At 34.3% G+C, this 17,392-nt stretch overlaps 1 protein-coding gene across 1 annotated transcript in view; it reads left to right on the top strand.

The window, feature by feature from the left end:
* WDR72 (WD repeat domain 72) overlaps positions 1 to 17,392 on the top strand; it is an 88,705-nt gene that overhangs the window by 43,671 nt on the left and 27,642 nt on the right. Inside the window, exons 16-18 of the mRNA XM_050978558.1 lie at positions 1,492 to 1,583; positions 3,058 to 3,140; positions 7,532 to 7,643. Coding sequence (XP_050834515.1) covers positions 1,492 to 1,583; positions 3,058 to 3,140; positions 7,532 to 7,643 — 287 coding nt within the window. The remainder of the gene's footprint in view (positions 1 to 1,491; positions 1,584 to 3,057; positions 3,141 to 7,531; positions 7,644 to 17,392) is intronic.

Raw genomic sequence — 17,392 nt, 5'->3', positions numbered from 1 at the left:
AACACTTGCATTAATACTTGTTTCAGGATTCCAGCTTGAACATGAATTCCTTTCCATGCAAAAATGTACTTTATGCTTGCCTTTTGGAAAGCACTTTTTTATAAAGGCATTGTGTTATTGAAATGAATTAGCATACCAAAATCAAACATTTTTGGAGACATGGACATCCTGGCTTTGGGACATACATCCTGTAAAATTAAAAGTATTAAAGTTGCTGTAAGGAAAAAAAAAATCCTTTTATTTTGTTTTTTTTTGGGTTTTCTTTTTTGTTTGTTTGTTTTTGTTTTTGTTTTTCCCCCCAGAACAATGCAATATACTTTTAAGTTTTCTCTAGGATTTGTGAAGATATAAACCCTACCATCTTTAACAAATGTTATTTTAGTGAGTTTTCCTTCAAAAAGTACAGTATGCAGCCAAACATCTTTGGTCAGTTGCTTTATCCAAAACTGCAGTATGCTCAAGGGAAAAGAAACCTTCATACTGAATTCTAATTCACCACAGTATTTGCAGAGGCAGTTAGTAGGACAGCTCTTACAGCTTGCACAGGTTCTGGTGTTTGTCTATCTGTTGGTTTTTTGCAACTTGACACAGCCTGTGAAAATAAAGGAACCTACAACAAAATGTGTCAGGTCATAAAAGTAGGACAGAGACAGGAAGAAGATGGGAAGAAAAGATCTTCAGCGAATTTGTTTTCTCCTCCTTTTTAACATTAGTGTCTTGAACTTAAAGCTCTCAAGCTGCAAACTTTCAGAGTGGTTTGGTATTGCAAAGTCTTTTGAAATGTTACAACTCACTGTAGCAAATTTGAAAGGCAAATATATTAATTTTAAAAATACACATAAATGTAGTTTATGTAGGTCACTGTAGTGATTTATTTAAAAGAAATAGTTCTAAATTGTGCAAGGGTTTTGAGTGTTTTTTTACTTCCTTTCTCTGCCATCCATATCCTTTGTTTTCGAGGGTTAGGTTGCTGAGTTAGTGACTCAGAAAGAGCAAGCATATGTACATGCTATTCTCCTAAATTGTAGCCATCCACTGAAATCCCAAGTATTGTAATGATACTCTAAATTATTTACCATTGTGGAGAAAAAGGGAAACCTATTAAAAAAGGCTTTTAGTTTCCCTTGAACTTTTGTCCTGTGTATTAGGAAAAAAACAGACAAATTCTTTTGTGAAAATAGTATTTCAATTTAGTTCTTTACATATGAATTTGTTTCTTTATTGCAAAATAAAGCTTCACATTTGGCTCAAAATTTATTAGGCTTAAGTTCCTGCATTTGGGTGGGACTTTTCTGTATTGTATATTTGTGAATGTTTCAATACCAAGTTGTAGGCAAAAGAATGTGAGTGACTTCTGAGGAGAAACTTAATTGGGGTTGAGAGTGATTGATATCAGAGTACCTACTGTAAAAAAACACCAATCATACCTTAGTACATAAGATTTCTCATATGTGTGTTCAGGTTTTGTTTAATAGTTTAATATTCTTTAAGTCCACAGAAGCCAGAATCTGTACATGACAAATGGCGGAATGTAGAAGCCATAACACTTTCATGCCCCAATTTTTATGCAGAATTACCAAGCAGTAAGTATGTGAATTGGCAGTATTAACTTTTAAGTGTTCTGCTTTTGCATGCTTTTTGTTGCTAAAATATAGAATTGAATTTCAATAATGATAAAAAATGCTGCTCTTTATGCTGTCCGATCTGTGAACAGAGAAACTGAATTACTGATTCTTTTGTGAATATCATGAAGAATGTATAAACAAAGTGTTAACTGAAATCAATGATATTTTTCCTGTTATGACAAGATGTTTAGTTGAGTTTCTAAAGACACTTTCCAGCAGTCAGAAAAACAGCAATGTAATAAGACAAGCACTGCCCTCACCCACTTCCCCCATCTCCCTCATCACCATTATGTGCCCACCCAATAATATATACAGCCCTCCAAGCAAACTGTTGCCTTAGTAATACAAAAGCCATCCTGACTGTTCAATAATGCCTTTAGACTTCTGGCTCAGGGCAGAATAAAGTAATCTGTTCCTGTTAATGTCCCACAGGCCATCGCTCGTCAATCTTGGCAAGCCAGCCATGGTTTGTTTGCAGTATGTAACTAACCAAAGAACACTTAAATAAAAACCTAAACAGAATATGGACATTTTTCAGTGCATATTACCTGAAAAATATAATGTTCCTCTTACGGAATAAGCTGTGTCTAGACTGAAAACACAAATTATTTTACATCAAATTTTGATGCTGTGCTGTATAGGTAAACCTTAATATCCTCATCAAAATTAGTTACCTTTCCTTCTCTGAGTCTAATATGCACCACAACTGTAGAACTTGCAATGACAGCAGAAATGTCCATTGGAAAAAAGAGATGGAGCATAAAATCAGATGACAATAGAAAATAAGTTGGAGAAACACATGGAAATGGTGACTAAAATGTTCATGAACATAAAAATAGATTTACTGAGTGGCCTAAAAATTCTAAGGCAATCTAATTTATGTGCCATATCTCCTAGTTCATACAGTTGTTCAGATTTACTAATTAAAATCCGATCTGAGACTTGCAGATAGTAGATATTCTAGGAACTACCTATTCTTTAGCATCCAGGACAGACTGGACAGCAGAACAGGGAATGCATAGGTAAGTAGTCCAAAACAGAAAGTATTCTTAATATATTTAGAAAGATGTGATGAAAGAATACCCCATGGGATAGCAATTCTTTTTAAAAAAAACAACCAACCAAAAAAAAAAACCAAAAACAAAAAACCGAAAAACAAAACCAAAAAAAACCAAAACAAACAAAAAAACCCAGAAACAAATACCCCCAAAACCCAACACTAATTTAATTTGGGTTGAGAATAAATGTTAAAGCAATAGATTGTCTGAACACTTTGTGTTTATTATATTGGTTAAGAACATGTTCTAAGAAATTACATTTTTTCAGATCTTTTTCAGTTATGTTGCTGAAAATTTCAAGATGTTAAAATATTTTTCTGTTTGTGTGCTTCTCTATATCTTCTCAGTGCATAAACTATCTCTGTGTTTTTCAGGTAAGAGTAGATATCATTCCCCAGACTTTGGGAGCATTTCATTGCTGAAACTCATTTGTTGTTGGAACGACCAATCTGTAAAGGTAGGAAATAGCCTGTGTCAGTTGTAGCAATGTTATCCTTAAGTGCCATTTGCTGTAATTTAGTATTTGGAATCAGTAATGTGACCTAATAGTTATAATTTATGGGGAAACTATTACATAAGTCATGCCATTCAGGTCTGTGGAAAGCAGATTAGTATTACAGGATGAAGTATGCCTTAAAGTAAATGTTTAGATGTGACAAAGTAACTCTCCCACTAATCTTTCATCTCAGTGCTCCTATTCATAGCATTTATTTAAGGAATGAGTTTTTTCCCTAACAACCACATGTTACTTACCTCAAAAATGCCATTTTTGACTCCAGGAAAACAAAAGGCCAGAATAAGGACCATGTCCTTTATTAATGTATTATTATAGAAGAGACTGAAAATGCCTTAGTGAAGAGCAAAAATCCTGAGTCTTTAATTATTACAACAGCCTTTAAGAACAACTTGCAAGTTATGTAATTATGGGTTCTTCAGGTCAGATGATGCTCATCCCTATTATTAGTGAAGAATCCAAACTCCTGAGAGATAAATAACTTTTTGAGACTTGGCAGGCAGCAGTGACGCAATCTAAGCAGTAAAATCTAGTGACCATTTTTCATTTTAGAAATATGCATTTAAATAAAGTTGTGTTGTTGAGTGAGTTAATATTCAGGGATACAAAACTCAAGATGTTATACTCTGACAACAACGGATTTTATCCCAGAAAGGGGAAATACCTGTTACAAATCTAGTTTATGATATTACTTTTGAAATTGAATGCAACTCTCTGCTACTTCAAATGCAAAGAATATTTTCCAGAGCTGAGTTTTGCAGAGGTGCTCCAGTAATAGTTCCCTGTTCTGTTAGACAAAAATAGTTTCTGCAAATATTCACATTCAATTGATTCCAGCATTTCATCTTGAGCTTATCAGTTGTTTATTATATTCCTGCTATCTGCACATCTTCCATATTACTTCTGAATTCTTTTTCTCTCCCCTTTCTCTTACAATCAGTTTCTCCCTTTATTTTTCAAACCTCAATAACTGCAATTGTCATGTGGAATGCATAAAATCTCTTGCTGACCTGGTCAGCCACTGGAACTCTTTAGAGGATAATTATATTTATGAAGTTGTGTTTGTAGCATAACTGATTATATAAGATCTATGTATTTATACTTTTGAGTGTGTTTAGCAAATGACCAGTGTATACAATGATACTGGTCTTATCTAGCACAGGAGGTTAGTGTGCTGCATGATAAGGTATGGAGTAAACTGCCTCACAGTTTTTCACCTGAAAAGACTTTAAATGTAATGCACTGAAATTGTCAAGTACTGCAAATATCATGCTCTCAGTGCTTCTCAAATTTTAACATTACTCAGGTAACTGTTCAAACTTTATTTATGTAATCACAGTTTAATGCCCAATTTATTAATCCTGAGCAGCCTAATTAAGCACTCATGTACATTTACCAAAAACATCACTATTTAGGCTTTTTTAAAAACTTTTTCTATTGTGTTCTTCTGTGAAGGATACTGACTCTGGGACATGATCCAAAGGAGTTACCAATTATTGGTTCCTCATCTCCTTACAGCACTGTAACAGATTCTGTGCAAACAAAGGAACTGAAAAAACTTGCTGCTAAATTTTTATCTAGGGTCTACTGAATTTTTGAAGTAGAAGTTTATAGGGATATCATTTTATGAATAAAATTTTAAAAATTTGTATGTTTTTAAAATATTTTTTTATTATTTTCTTTTCCCTGGATGATTTGAAAAGAAAGGCCATCTTCATCTGTTTTGTTATTTCAGACAAAATATAGCCATTCCTTGCCACATTCCCATCCCACCCAAAAATGACTTGTGTGTTCATGTTTCCAGATAGGTATATGAAGAAAAATATATAGTTCAGTGGAAGTATCTAGACAACTGTCCTGACAATTACTGTGCAGAATTAGAGCAAAGCAGACTGGATCATTCCAGCTGATGCTTTGATGTGTATTTTTGCCCCATGATGTGACTGTGTTATGGAAGCACCTGGAGGCAGTTTCTGCAAGGCTCACACCTGTAGAGGTTATGGCCTGAGCAATAACCAGGAGTGATAGCTATTGACTTCTCTCCTTAAACACATGCATCAGAAAGAGAATATTAATCCTTGGAAGTAATTGATAAAGTGTAGAAAGGAAAGCCTGGATAACTTAGTATGGATGTAACAGTACAACTTATCTCAACTTTTGTTCACTTGTCTTTTTGAATTATTCTGTATTATTGCTGCTTCAGAATCTAACCATTATCTTTCACTTTTAATATCAGTATTTATAGGTCAACATATGTTATTTATACTTCCTCAGTCAAAGAAGCAGCACAATTTGTCACATTTAACAATCCGAACTAAAAAACACATTGTATTTTCAACAGCAATTACAATTATAAGGAAAAAAAATGAAAGCTTATGTAGTCAATAAGGTAGCTAATTTATATCTGGAAGGAGACTAAAGATAAAGTAGAAGTGATCAGATAAAATGAAAGGTGCTGATGTAGATTTGTTACATGTTAGAAACAGGAAAAACTACTGGAGACGGTTAAACTTGGTGATAAGGGTAGAGGAGGTATATAAATTTTGGACTAAGATTCCATGAGAAGACAAAATGAAACATGAAACCCCACCATGCACTGTGGAAATGCAGATACAGACACAGTCAAGTAACATGCAGAGACATCTACGGGTGCCTCTACAATAACATTGTGTTGTGCCATTTGTTACAGTTTTCTGCTTTAAGATGCTCCCTGGCATGCACAGCAGTGATACAAGTAAAGAGCATCTGATCCAGATTAATGACAGGTTCTTAGCAGATCTCTTTTGTGTACCTCCATAAGAATTGTTTTGTCAAAAATTTCCCCAGGACAATGAAAATGTGTCCGTGTTTCTTTCTCTTTCTTAATTATTATAGATATATTGTAAGAGTCTGCTGCAAAGTCAGGTTCTGTAATCCCCAAAGCTCAGAGCTGTATAGATGTGAGGAAATAGAAACTGCCTTTGGTGTCCCCTGTAAAATAAATTTCTATTATAACAAGATGAAGGTTTGTGCGGTGTTGAATCACACAGGGCTGAGTTCACTTGCAGTGAACTTTTACATTGTGGACCTGACTATGGTATAGTTGTCTACAATAAAGGATTTTGTCACAAAGGACATCCACAGCCTTTGTGATTTGAATTTAAAAGGACAGTTATAGATATTTTTGAGGACAAGTACTTGATTAGTGAGTTGAAACGATCTCTCTTCCAGGCAGTTTGAAGGATCCTGCATATCAGCTTTTAGCCATATGAAACTTAAATAATTTTAATAGCTTTGTAATAATATAGTGTATAAGCTTAAAATGTTTATAATAACATTTATTAAACTTAACGTTTTTGCATTCCATTTAAATTGATATTTAAGTTGAGGCTGAAACCTTAGTTTCACCCTGTTTTTCAGGAGATTTCTTGTACTTGACAATGAATACCTTCCCATATGGGAGAAACTGTATTCCTTTTTTGAAGGAAATACCAAATGCAGAGAAGGTACACCATGCTGAAATTTAGACTAAGAATTACAAAGGTTTGGAGTCTTTTGTCTAAGGTCTTAATGTGCTTTATGTGTTTTTACATCTTAAAATGTCCTTAGTTCTTCTGGCACTCTTTTGCTAAAGTGAAGGGAAGTATTAACTCTATCAGACAGTCTCCACACTGCATTGTCCTAATGCCCTCGTGAAGTGCATCAGCTACTGCAAGTGCCATTTACAGACTGCTCACAACTCCAATGGATGTTTCTTTTCCATAACAGGGATTTGAGGAATGATATTTTTCTCTGTGTCTGACAAAAAATGTTGGGGTATTATGTTTGAGCTAGAGGAATAGAGCATCACCGCTAACAACAAAACATTCTTTAATTTTATCAGAGATATTAGATGCCAGAAATTCTAAAATAGTCAAAACCAAGTCACCCCAAAACAACAAGGTCATTATTCAGTCTATCAAGCACTTTTGCACACATCAGAAAAAAAAAATTAAGATACTTATTAGCTGTTATCACCTTGTGTTTTACTAGCATATTTTGTTAGTAATTGTTTATCCTTGAAATCAAGGAGGCAGTAGGTGACTGATTCTAGATTTCACATTAAAGAAAATGAATGTTTATTGGGAAGCAGTCCTGACTGACAACTTAGTCTATTTTATTGCCATCTAGTTAACCTTTTTTTCCTCAGTGTGCATGTAGAGACACATGATTATCACTGTCTGAAAGACTTATTTTTCTAATGACATTCACCAGGACAGTGTCCAGATTTTGTGCAAGTTGGTTAAAATTGTCAAATACTTTGATAAATAATTGAGGTACTGATATCATCCAATAATAATTTGCATTTATGACAGATTGTTGAGGCAATGCAAGCAGTGCTGCTGGCAGAAGTTCAAAGGACTGTTAATCCCTTGAGAAAGACAGCAATTTGCAGAGAGCCATTGGCCATAGTAGAGAATGGAAATGGTAAGTTTTGGGTACTCCCAAAGACCGAGGAGAGGGATTTGTAATACATTAAAAATAATAGAGTAGTTTGGGTTGGAAAGGACCTTAGAAATCATCCAGTTCCAGCTGCCTGCCGTGGGTAGGGCCACCTTCCACTTGACCAGGATGCTTAAGGCTTTGTTCAGTCTGGCCTTGAACACTCCCAAGGATGGGCCATCCACAGTTTCTGACAACCTGCTCCAGTGCCTCACAACTTTACTGTAAAGAATTTTTCTTATGTTTAAGCTAAATTTTACTATAAATACATTGCCCATTGTTCTGTCACTACACAACCTTGTAGAACGTCCCTCTGAGAAAATTTCCTTTTCTTTATAAGTAGAAAATTACTTGGTATATAATTTTAATATAACTTCCTCTAGACATCAGGGCAAGGTGGGAGTAGAGCTCACAATACTTTCTATGTGAGACAAGCCAAATGGCCCATTTCTAACTTTGCCAAGCTAGGAGTTTTCTCATATGATTGTCAAGGAGTTAAAGGACTTTCACACTCTCTTGTCACCTCTGAATACTGAAGAAGAAAAGGTAAAGCTTCTTTGATTGTCTAATAGGTCTGATATTTGCAAATAAAAGCACTATATTTGAAATGGAATCAATAAATCATATTGGAAAGAAGTTTTACAAATTTATCTTTTCAGTGACATCAGACCTTACACAGCACTAAAAATTAATTGCTTAAATTTTATAACTTCATAATGTAATACAGAATATTTTATTTTTCTTTTAGAAATAACCTCCATGCAAGGAGATATCAAATGCATTTTACAATTAGATCATTTCATTTTACAAGAAGCTTACTCTTTGCAACTTTACAATGGTGCTAATGTTTATGGTAAAAAAGATTGAACCTGAATTTATGTTATGAAGTTATACTCTTTTTTTTTTTTTTAGCCCATTAGCTGAGTCTTAAAATTAAGTGACCTAAATTTTAGATCCAATCTTATTAGTGAGCCTTCACTTGGGAAACTAATTTATTATCTCATTGAGTGTGTGTGTCTGTCATGAAAATTTGTTACCAATATCCTTGTTCCAGCATACTAAAAATGATCAGTGATACTTGCTTTAGGCCACAATACAAAGAGGTGTCTCTATAATTTTGAAATGAAAAACACTTTCATTGATTGTCATATACGAGTTTATACTTTGCTTACATTGAATATTGTTTCACATAATTTTGTTTATGTGTTTTGGCTCAAGCTGCATTGTAACTAAAGCAGCCCCAGCTGTAAAGTTCATGTATGGACCTAATTTCCAATTTCCTGAGTTTTCAGGGCATATTTCAATGAAGTATTTTGACAGAGATTTACAGCTAAAATGGAACTAATTGAAAGTTGCAAGTGCAGATGTCTTCAAATGTGTTTAGATCTTTGGGTTAATTTCAAAACTTTCTGTACTAGATGAAAAAATAATTTCTGTTATATAAAAAGTGCTGGTATGATTCTAGTCAATTGATGTTTAATTCTGATTAAGTCTCAAACAAGTTATGAATTCAGAGGAGTTACTTCCACACTCTGAAAGGGGAATTTATTTGTATGTCTAGTAACAGATAGTTTTTACTGTCATTTTAACCTAATTATTTGATGGTTATTCAAAAACATCTGCAAAATTGCTTTGCTAGGAGAACAATATGCATAAGCATTTGTACTGGCTATGACTTTTTCCTGCTCCATGATCTGAACTACATAAATACATGCTGCAAAGGAGAGTGGATGTTTTTACCTATTTAGAATTTAATGTAGTCTGAAAGAGGCAGAAATGATTGGAAAGGAGATTTTGCACTGTATTCAATATTATATTAGGTTTCTTTTTGTTCTCCTTTCCACTTAAGTTTATTGCATTATTTATCACAATATGTAATAGCAAAAGTATTCTTGCTTTGGCTTGTAGGGTTTTGTCATATGTATTGTAAAACTGGATGAGTTCATAGGGACTTGAACAAATCATTTTATGGTTTCTAATAAATGAAAGCGTATATGTGTCTATATGTAACTATATGTGTCTTGTAATGATATGCAGAAATTATTAAAAACCCATGCAGGAGTAAGTCCACAACCAGTGTAATTGTTAAGACAAGTAATTGTCTGGATTTACTAATTTGTCTGATAGGTATGTTGTATTTTATTAAATAATCTGTATTTATGGGCTGTATAGTAGCTGACATCTTGTGCAATATCAAGGTAAAGATTAAATATTGTTTTGGATTTTTAAGTCATAGTTCAAGACTGGCTTTGTGCCCTCTGATCCAAAGTAAAAGACTCTGAATCTTGGCTGCCATCATCATTGCATTGTATTGCATTGCATTTTTCTTTACTTGGAATTAATAGGTTAGATCTAGAGATGTTTATCCTTATATAACTCAACAAGTTTCCACTGAAGTGAATAAAAGGTTGTCTTTTTTTGTTTTTTTTTTTTTAAATGCAGTCTTTCAGAATTTGCCATTCTGTTTTAATCTTTGAAGTACATAGTATGTTATATAATTGGGGCTTTTTTTTTTTTTTTTTTTTTTTTTTCCCAGAAAGGTACTTATTCCTTTGAAGCTCCTGCATCCTTACTTCATGGTTAAGGGTGATCAAATGTACACAATAGTTTCACCTGATGAATAATTTACAATGCCATATTTTTCTGTGGGTCCATACAGACAGAATTGCTTATTTGAATAAAAAACTCCAAACAAAGACCACAACAGAAGAAAAAACCCAAGTCACCAAACTCATACTTCTCCAGAAACCAAAATAAGGAATTTAAAAAACCCAAACTGTGCATGTAAAGCATGCCAGAGAAAGGGTTAACTCTGTTTCGTCCTAGTACATTCTTCCATTGTTGCTAAAAGGAATTATAAATGCAAACAGCTGCAATTTCTTTATGTTAATGTCAGAGATAATAATTTTGGACCTGTTCCAAACATATTGATAGCAATCTTACTATTGATTTCTGCAGGATTTTCTTCAGTTCTTCAAAGAAGCTTAGGTTTTCCCTAATTTTTTTGACATTCATCATAATTCTGAAAAAGTATATTGGACTTTATCCCTTCTTACCTTTTTATACACAGCAATAATCTCAGGTTAATAGTACCACTTAACAGGTTGTCAGTGTGGTGTTGTTTTCTACTCTCATGTGAGTCGCAGGCAGTGATTTTCAGGTCTTGAAAATTTATTTATCCATTTTTATATCCACATAGTGTAAAGCTAAGGGGAACTATGCTGGCATTCATTTTTCATTTGCAGTGTTTGATCTTATGACATACATACCTAATCCATACCAAGTCACGTGCAGAACTTCTTTGATCAGAGGAAGTGTGGGGGTAATACCACTGTTGTCATTCCCTAGCCCACTCATTGGACACAAAGAAATTGGATATTCCCTCCTGGAGTAGATCTGAACCTGTATCTTTCTCAGTGGTAACTCATTGCTTATCCTCAGGGCATTCAGCAATGAGCCATCTACAGATTTTTTTTCCCTTTTTTTTTTTTTTGTGTGGAAATATTAAAATATCTGCATGGTTGAGAGCTAGAAATGAGATCCTCTCACCTCCAGGTGTCTTTTGTGTGTAGGACTGTAATCTCCCAATAGCTACAGCACTGAAGCAGTTTCCCATGTGCCATCCTTTGATGCCTGCTTCTGCTGATGCATAGGGAGCCAAAAATGTCTTGTCTGGAACAGCATTGCAGCATTCCACTTCTTCTGGAATTGTGTGCCTTGTTTTTTTGTGAAATTTTAGGGACTGGATTTATTTACCTTTTTAAAAAATTGTGGGGATAAATGTGTTTAAGAACTTAATACTCAGATAATAAACTGAGGAAATGATGCATGTGATATTCTGAGAATGCCAAAAACTGGAAAAGTTGAAGGTCAGCAAAGTTACAGGCTTTATTCCTAAATACAGCAGAATATTTTAACTGCCTGCTGTATTTGTGAAAAAATGAAATGTGAAAAAATCACAACACTGAGACTAGTTTGCAATAAATTCTGGCTTGCACTTAAAAATTCCTAGTTTAAGCAACTGCTAATGATTCAAGCTTTTAAGTATATTTGAAAGCTGTTAGCTATAACCTCATCTTTTGTATGTGGTTTTGGAGCCCTTTAAACTATTCAATTAATTAAATTGGTTCATGCAGGAAAAAAGCTTCTGCTGATAAATACCAGAGTGAAATTAATGGTGGCAATTGAATTCCATAGGCCAGTGTAAAGAATAGTCAGAAACTTACCTAGAATCTAACGATGTGTTTTGTTAAAATGAGGAATCCGCTCAGTAATGGTAAATCAATGCAGGGCGGGATACAGCAGCTCCTGTTCACTAGAGAGGAATAGTGACCTGAAGCACAGGGCTTTAAACACTTCCACTGTCAGCCTTTCAGAAACCTGTCCACTTGCAGATGACTTTGTCAGCTCTTAGGAAATAATTTTGTGTCTGTCTTTCTACATAGCAAATGAAACTCCTTGCCTGCTTGCTGTCTGAAGATTTTGTCAAGGAAGTGCAGCTAAAGAGGAGGGTTGCTCTGTCTCTGATATATTCTTTCATGCTGTCATCTTGTTATAACCTACTGCCTTTTCATATTAGTCCAGATATGCATTCTGACTCTGTGTTTGAGCAAAGACCCAAAAGGTAATCCGGACTTTTGAAGCATTAGCCTATTTAGATCACTGTTGCCAACAAAAGTTACACAAGATTTTAATGAAAACTTCTGTTGCCTGACTGCCGGGGAGGTAACTTTTTTGGGGGGTAAATACATTGGCAAGTTTTAATTCTAAACATATTTATATAATTTATATTGTGTTCTGGTGAGATACTAAATGTCCAGAAAACTCCAATGGAATCTGAGGAATCAGTAAATTATCTCCAAAATGAATTTTTTTTTCTCTGTCCAATCTGGTGGTCTTATTAGTGCAAACATTTCATCCAATAAAACAAAGTTTTTAGGTGGAACTGGTATTTGGTGCTTTTGGGCAAGTTCCTATACGTAACAATTCATTAAATTATTAGACATCAGACCATTTTAAAAAATGATGTGGCAGGCCGGATTGGTGTGTGTGCATTAGCAATAAGCAGTGTAGGAATTGTGTAATCAACATTTCACCACTATTAATGGGAATTAGATTCAACTGGAATCTCATTTTAGACTGAGAAACAGCAAACCAATTAATCTAACATTTATTTGAAGAATGTACTTTGGGCATAACCTGGTGATAGCAATAGCTGTCCTCTGTATGGAATATGCATTAAAAATGAGTATATTTTATCCTAGTTTCATATTACAAATATTTCCAGTAAAAGAATACAAATCAATGCTATATATTAGCATCTACCTTGCAGTAGATACCACTGTATCATGTCTTATATATCCAATTAAAACTGTAGTTTGATCCAGTAGTCTTTAATATTAGTGGTCAAGTACTAAAGGAAGTAAGCTTAAAGACTCATTCTAGAACTACAGCTTATTTCATTCCATGCATCATATATTTTACCAGAGGACTCCCTAATGTAGCAGAAATCAGATTTGGTGTGTATATTTACACAAAATCAAATTCAAAAGGCGCCATCTCAGACTCCTCCAAAACATTAGGATAGATAGGATTCACTGGTAAAGGAGGCATAAGGTTCACAAATAGTCTAAATTCAAATGTATAATAAACTTTAGTAGATTTTGGTTTCTATCTGCTTTTTCAGTGCTTACTGAATGCAAAGAATCTCTAATGCTCTATTTAAATCTTTAAAGCTAAATACTTTGGGAGTGGAGGAGCTGTTAATGCAGTCATATAAAATTATCATTTGTTCATTTTTAGTCTCTTTATTTAGAAGTTCATTTGGTGAGGTGAAGATTAGCAGCACTAATCTTAGAAAGATTTTACAGTTCTGAATTGGGGCTTCAAAACAATGAGTGAAGGAATTTCAAATACTCCCTGTTACTTAGTCTCCTCTAAGACTGTCTTCTACTGGTTGTTTTTGGTTTGTTTTTGTTCTTTTGTTGGGTTTTGGGTTTGTTTAGTTTGGGGTTTTTTGAGGAGTCACTCCTTGTCGCATCTTGTTTCCTTAGTCTGAATGTTTCCTTGCCTATATTGTTGTTCTTAGTTGAACACAGTGTTCAGACTTGCTAATAGTATATAACCTATAATCCTTGTTGGAGCTTTGGATTTCTTGTGACTAATTTAGTACACAGACCCATGGGTCAATTAAAGCCTTACAAATGGAAGACATTTTGAAGTTTGTCCTTCTACTATTTTAGTTTGGTAATAATCTCTAACTGCTCAGACTCTGTCCTTTTTATTGTCTACACTGTTAAGGAGCACATAGGCCTATATATCCACCAAGTATCCTATCTTGCTTCAGCATCGAGTTTTAGTTCTTCAATCACATTGCTGGTAATGAAGCAAGAATTAAATAATATAGAAACTTTTCTGTACCTGAGGAATTTTTTTGTCAAATTCCAAGTGTTTCAGCAGAAGAATATTTTCTCCCTACTCTTAGAAAAATCCGACTTATATCACACTAAAGATATGTATCACTAATTCCCTAAAGACCAGGTGCCAGTATTGTTGTCATATGATGGATGTTAGTCACATCACCTGCTGCACTACTAGGAGATGCTCAGATAGCCTAGTTAAGAGGGTGAAGTAGGAACCTGAATCCAGGAAGTATTTCCTGTAGAGTAATTAGTACCTTGTCTGTCTGTTCTTTCCTCTTTACCACTCATTTATCTGAATAGGTTTTGGTTTTCTTTTTTCCTTCCTTTTTCTCTTCAGAAGTCTAAAAAGAGAGAAGCCATACCTATCTGACATAATTAAAGCATGCAAGCTCAATTTAATGTACTAATAATATGCTAATGCTAAAATTACTCTGTTTCTTTTGGACATGAAGTGCTGTCAGGGTTTTACATCTCGCCAAACTGTCAAGTTTAATGCTGGCAATGAACATAAGTCTTTGTCTTGACTGAAAAGATAATCTCTTTTTTTATGTGTAAGTCAAGCAGACACTGGTCCTAGCTTGTGTTTTCAGTGAAAAGTAGCATTTTGGTATTTTAGGCAAGTTGTTCTAATAGGTATGTCTCAGATATTTTTAGCAGATTAAGGCCATTCTCATTGCAGAGGAAAGAATTTATTATTTAATTAGTATGTCCCCTTGAAAGGTTCAGTAGGGCCTCCTTTCACTAGTGACCATTGTTATCTGTGTCAAGGTGTGATATATAGTGTGTTATATGAATTACACTTCTGTCAGCAGATTATATTGGAGAATAGTAAAAAAAAGTCCATGACTTTAAACCTGTGCTTTTATGTAATGAAATTTAATGGTTCAGTTGCATGGTTAGGAATGTTTTCAAATAGGACTTGTATGTGGTTGAGGACTTACACTGGTGGCAAGCACATTAGAAATAAAGTAAAAGCACCAGCAGAATGTCTGAGCTAAGTCACAGCAGGCACATCTGCCTCACATGTGAAGAAAAGCAAAGCAAGTCACCAAAAAAAAAATAGACTGGCAGATAGGGCAGCGAAGACCATTGTTTCCAGTCTTCTCATGATGATTTCATATAGTAGACATATTTGCAAAACAATTTCTTTAAAGTTCCATATCTTATAAGGGAGTAATTTACTTCAGCCAGGAGTAAGCTGGTTTTCGAATGGTCTTGGATGGTCAGCAGTAATGTATGCTGGTGTTTAGTTACGTCCTGATGCAGCTCATAGCTGTGTTAGAACATAACTAAACATAACTGCTCATCTTACATAAGATAACGTTCTTTTTCACTCTTTGCCTGTGCTTCCCAAAATGTGCTTTTCACTATCTCTGTTTTACTACTTAAAGGGGATTTAAGGGATAGAGCTACTCTGGAATAATAACTCCCCCTTTCCTTGTTGCTCCCTGCCCTGAGTCACACCAAAGTTGATACTGCAGTTGAAGACTTAGCTCTGTTATGTGGGCTATTTTTTCCTAAATTGATGAATGAATAACATGACAAGCATAATTTAATTTATGGAGAGACAAAATTGATAATTTCGGGATCAGTGGTCAGATGTGTATGTTTTTTATCTTAAAAATAGATACATAATATTGCAGTATATTTACATGCCCGCTACATAGTAATACAATAATACAAAATGAAGATTTTTCAGTCTTTTTCTTGTTGCTTTTGTGTAATACTTAAAATTCTTTAAGATTTTATAATAGAATGTGAGGGGGAACTGACCCCCTTATAAAAGATATTGTTGTAGAACCCTGTGCTTTTAGGAGTTAAGTAGTAAAAACCTTGCAACAAAACAAAAACCTTGCAACAAAACAAAAACCTTTAAGAACCTTGTTTATTGAATTCTGTTGGCTAAAACTGCCAAAAATAAATTAATAGCTGTTACCACTGCAGTGCTTTTTTTGTTCACAAGAAAAATACCTTGACATATTTTTTCATTTTGTGATTGGTGCACATTTCAAGGGTATAAATTAATCTTCAAAGGAACCTAGGGAATATCTTTCCTGGACACTTCACTTATACATCAAGTTGGCCATGTTAGCAATCTAATCACAATCCTGTAATTCAGTGGACAACAATTCCTTATTGTGAACAGCATAGCAGCTTTTACTATCATTTAGGTCAGCCTAAGATTGCTGATGCACCATATGTTTCAGGCCATGGATGATGGATGGTATCCTCTGGTGCCCATCCCTAAGTGATTGGAAAGATTGAAGACACACAGTTCACTTAAGCTTGCTTACTATTACATCAAGTAATCAGTGTGATAGGCAAACCTGTGCTCTCTGTGTCACACTGCCCAACTTTCTGCAGGGACATTGTGTCAAAAAAACAATCTAAGAACATTTCCAGATGACAGGCCAGTTACTAGAACAACCATTTAACAACTGGATTCATCTAAAAAGCTTAATAACATGGGAAAGTCAATACATGTTTTTAAAACACCTTTATTTATATGAACCAGACACGGTGTTTTGTTTTTAAAGGGATTTTTATTTCAAGATTGAACTTATGTAACCAAGGTATAATAAAGCAATCCTTTTCATAGTTCAGCCTCTAGTATGTCAGAATGTCCTGTTTTTAATGTTAATCAGAAAGACTGCTTTGAGATAATCTTAAATGCTTTATTCTTGTTTAGGACCTTAATTACTATGACAGATTTTATAAACATTTTGTCATAAGTCATATTTTCTCAATTCTTAAACTGCACTTAATTTTAGTACTTTCTTTTAAATTTCACTTAGGACTGGCTCACATACATACTGGTCTTCATACCTGTCTAAAAAAGTATTAGAGATTTATACTTGTTCATACAGATTGTTTACAGTTGTTTACAGTTCTGTGGGTAGAAACACATAGCATCAGTTTAAAGTTAAAGACTGAAATATTTTATTTCCCAGTGCCTGTCTCTACTGACAGGACTCAGTTGTTGTTTTTATTTTCCTCCACTCTGTTGGACCAGTATTAAACCCAGGAAATTGAGAGCATTTTCGTTTTTAGGAAGTTCTAGGTGGCACTGTGCTCAGCAGTCTTTTATATGATACAGGAGGAAAAGCCTAGATAATACTCTAAAAATCTCATTTTGCATAAAAATCCTGTACGACTTGCAGCATTTGTTTTAGCAGTCAGAATAGATCCCACCAAATAATATCAAGTGAGGTGTTTAAAATGTTATAATTTAAAACTACTACTGGTGTATTTTATTGTAAAAATGGTAGAATAACTGAGTTGAAAGCTGAGTACATAGGTTATAGTATCTGT

This window comes from Serinus canaria, chromosome 10 (genome assembly GCF_022539315.1).
Source record: "Serinus canaria isolate serCan28SL12 chromosome 10, serCan2020, whole genome shotgun sequence".
In the NCBI taxonomy this organism is placed as follows: Eukaryota; Metazoa; Chordata; class Aves; order Passeriformes; family Fringillidae; genus Serinus; species Serinus canaria.
This window is presented reverse-complemented; position numbering and strand designations above follow the sequence as displayed.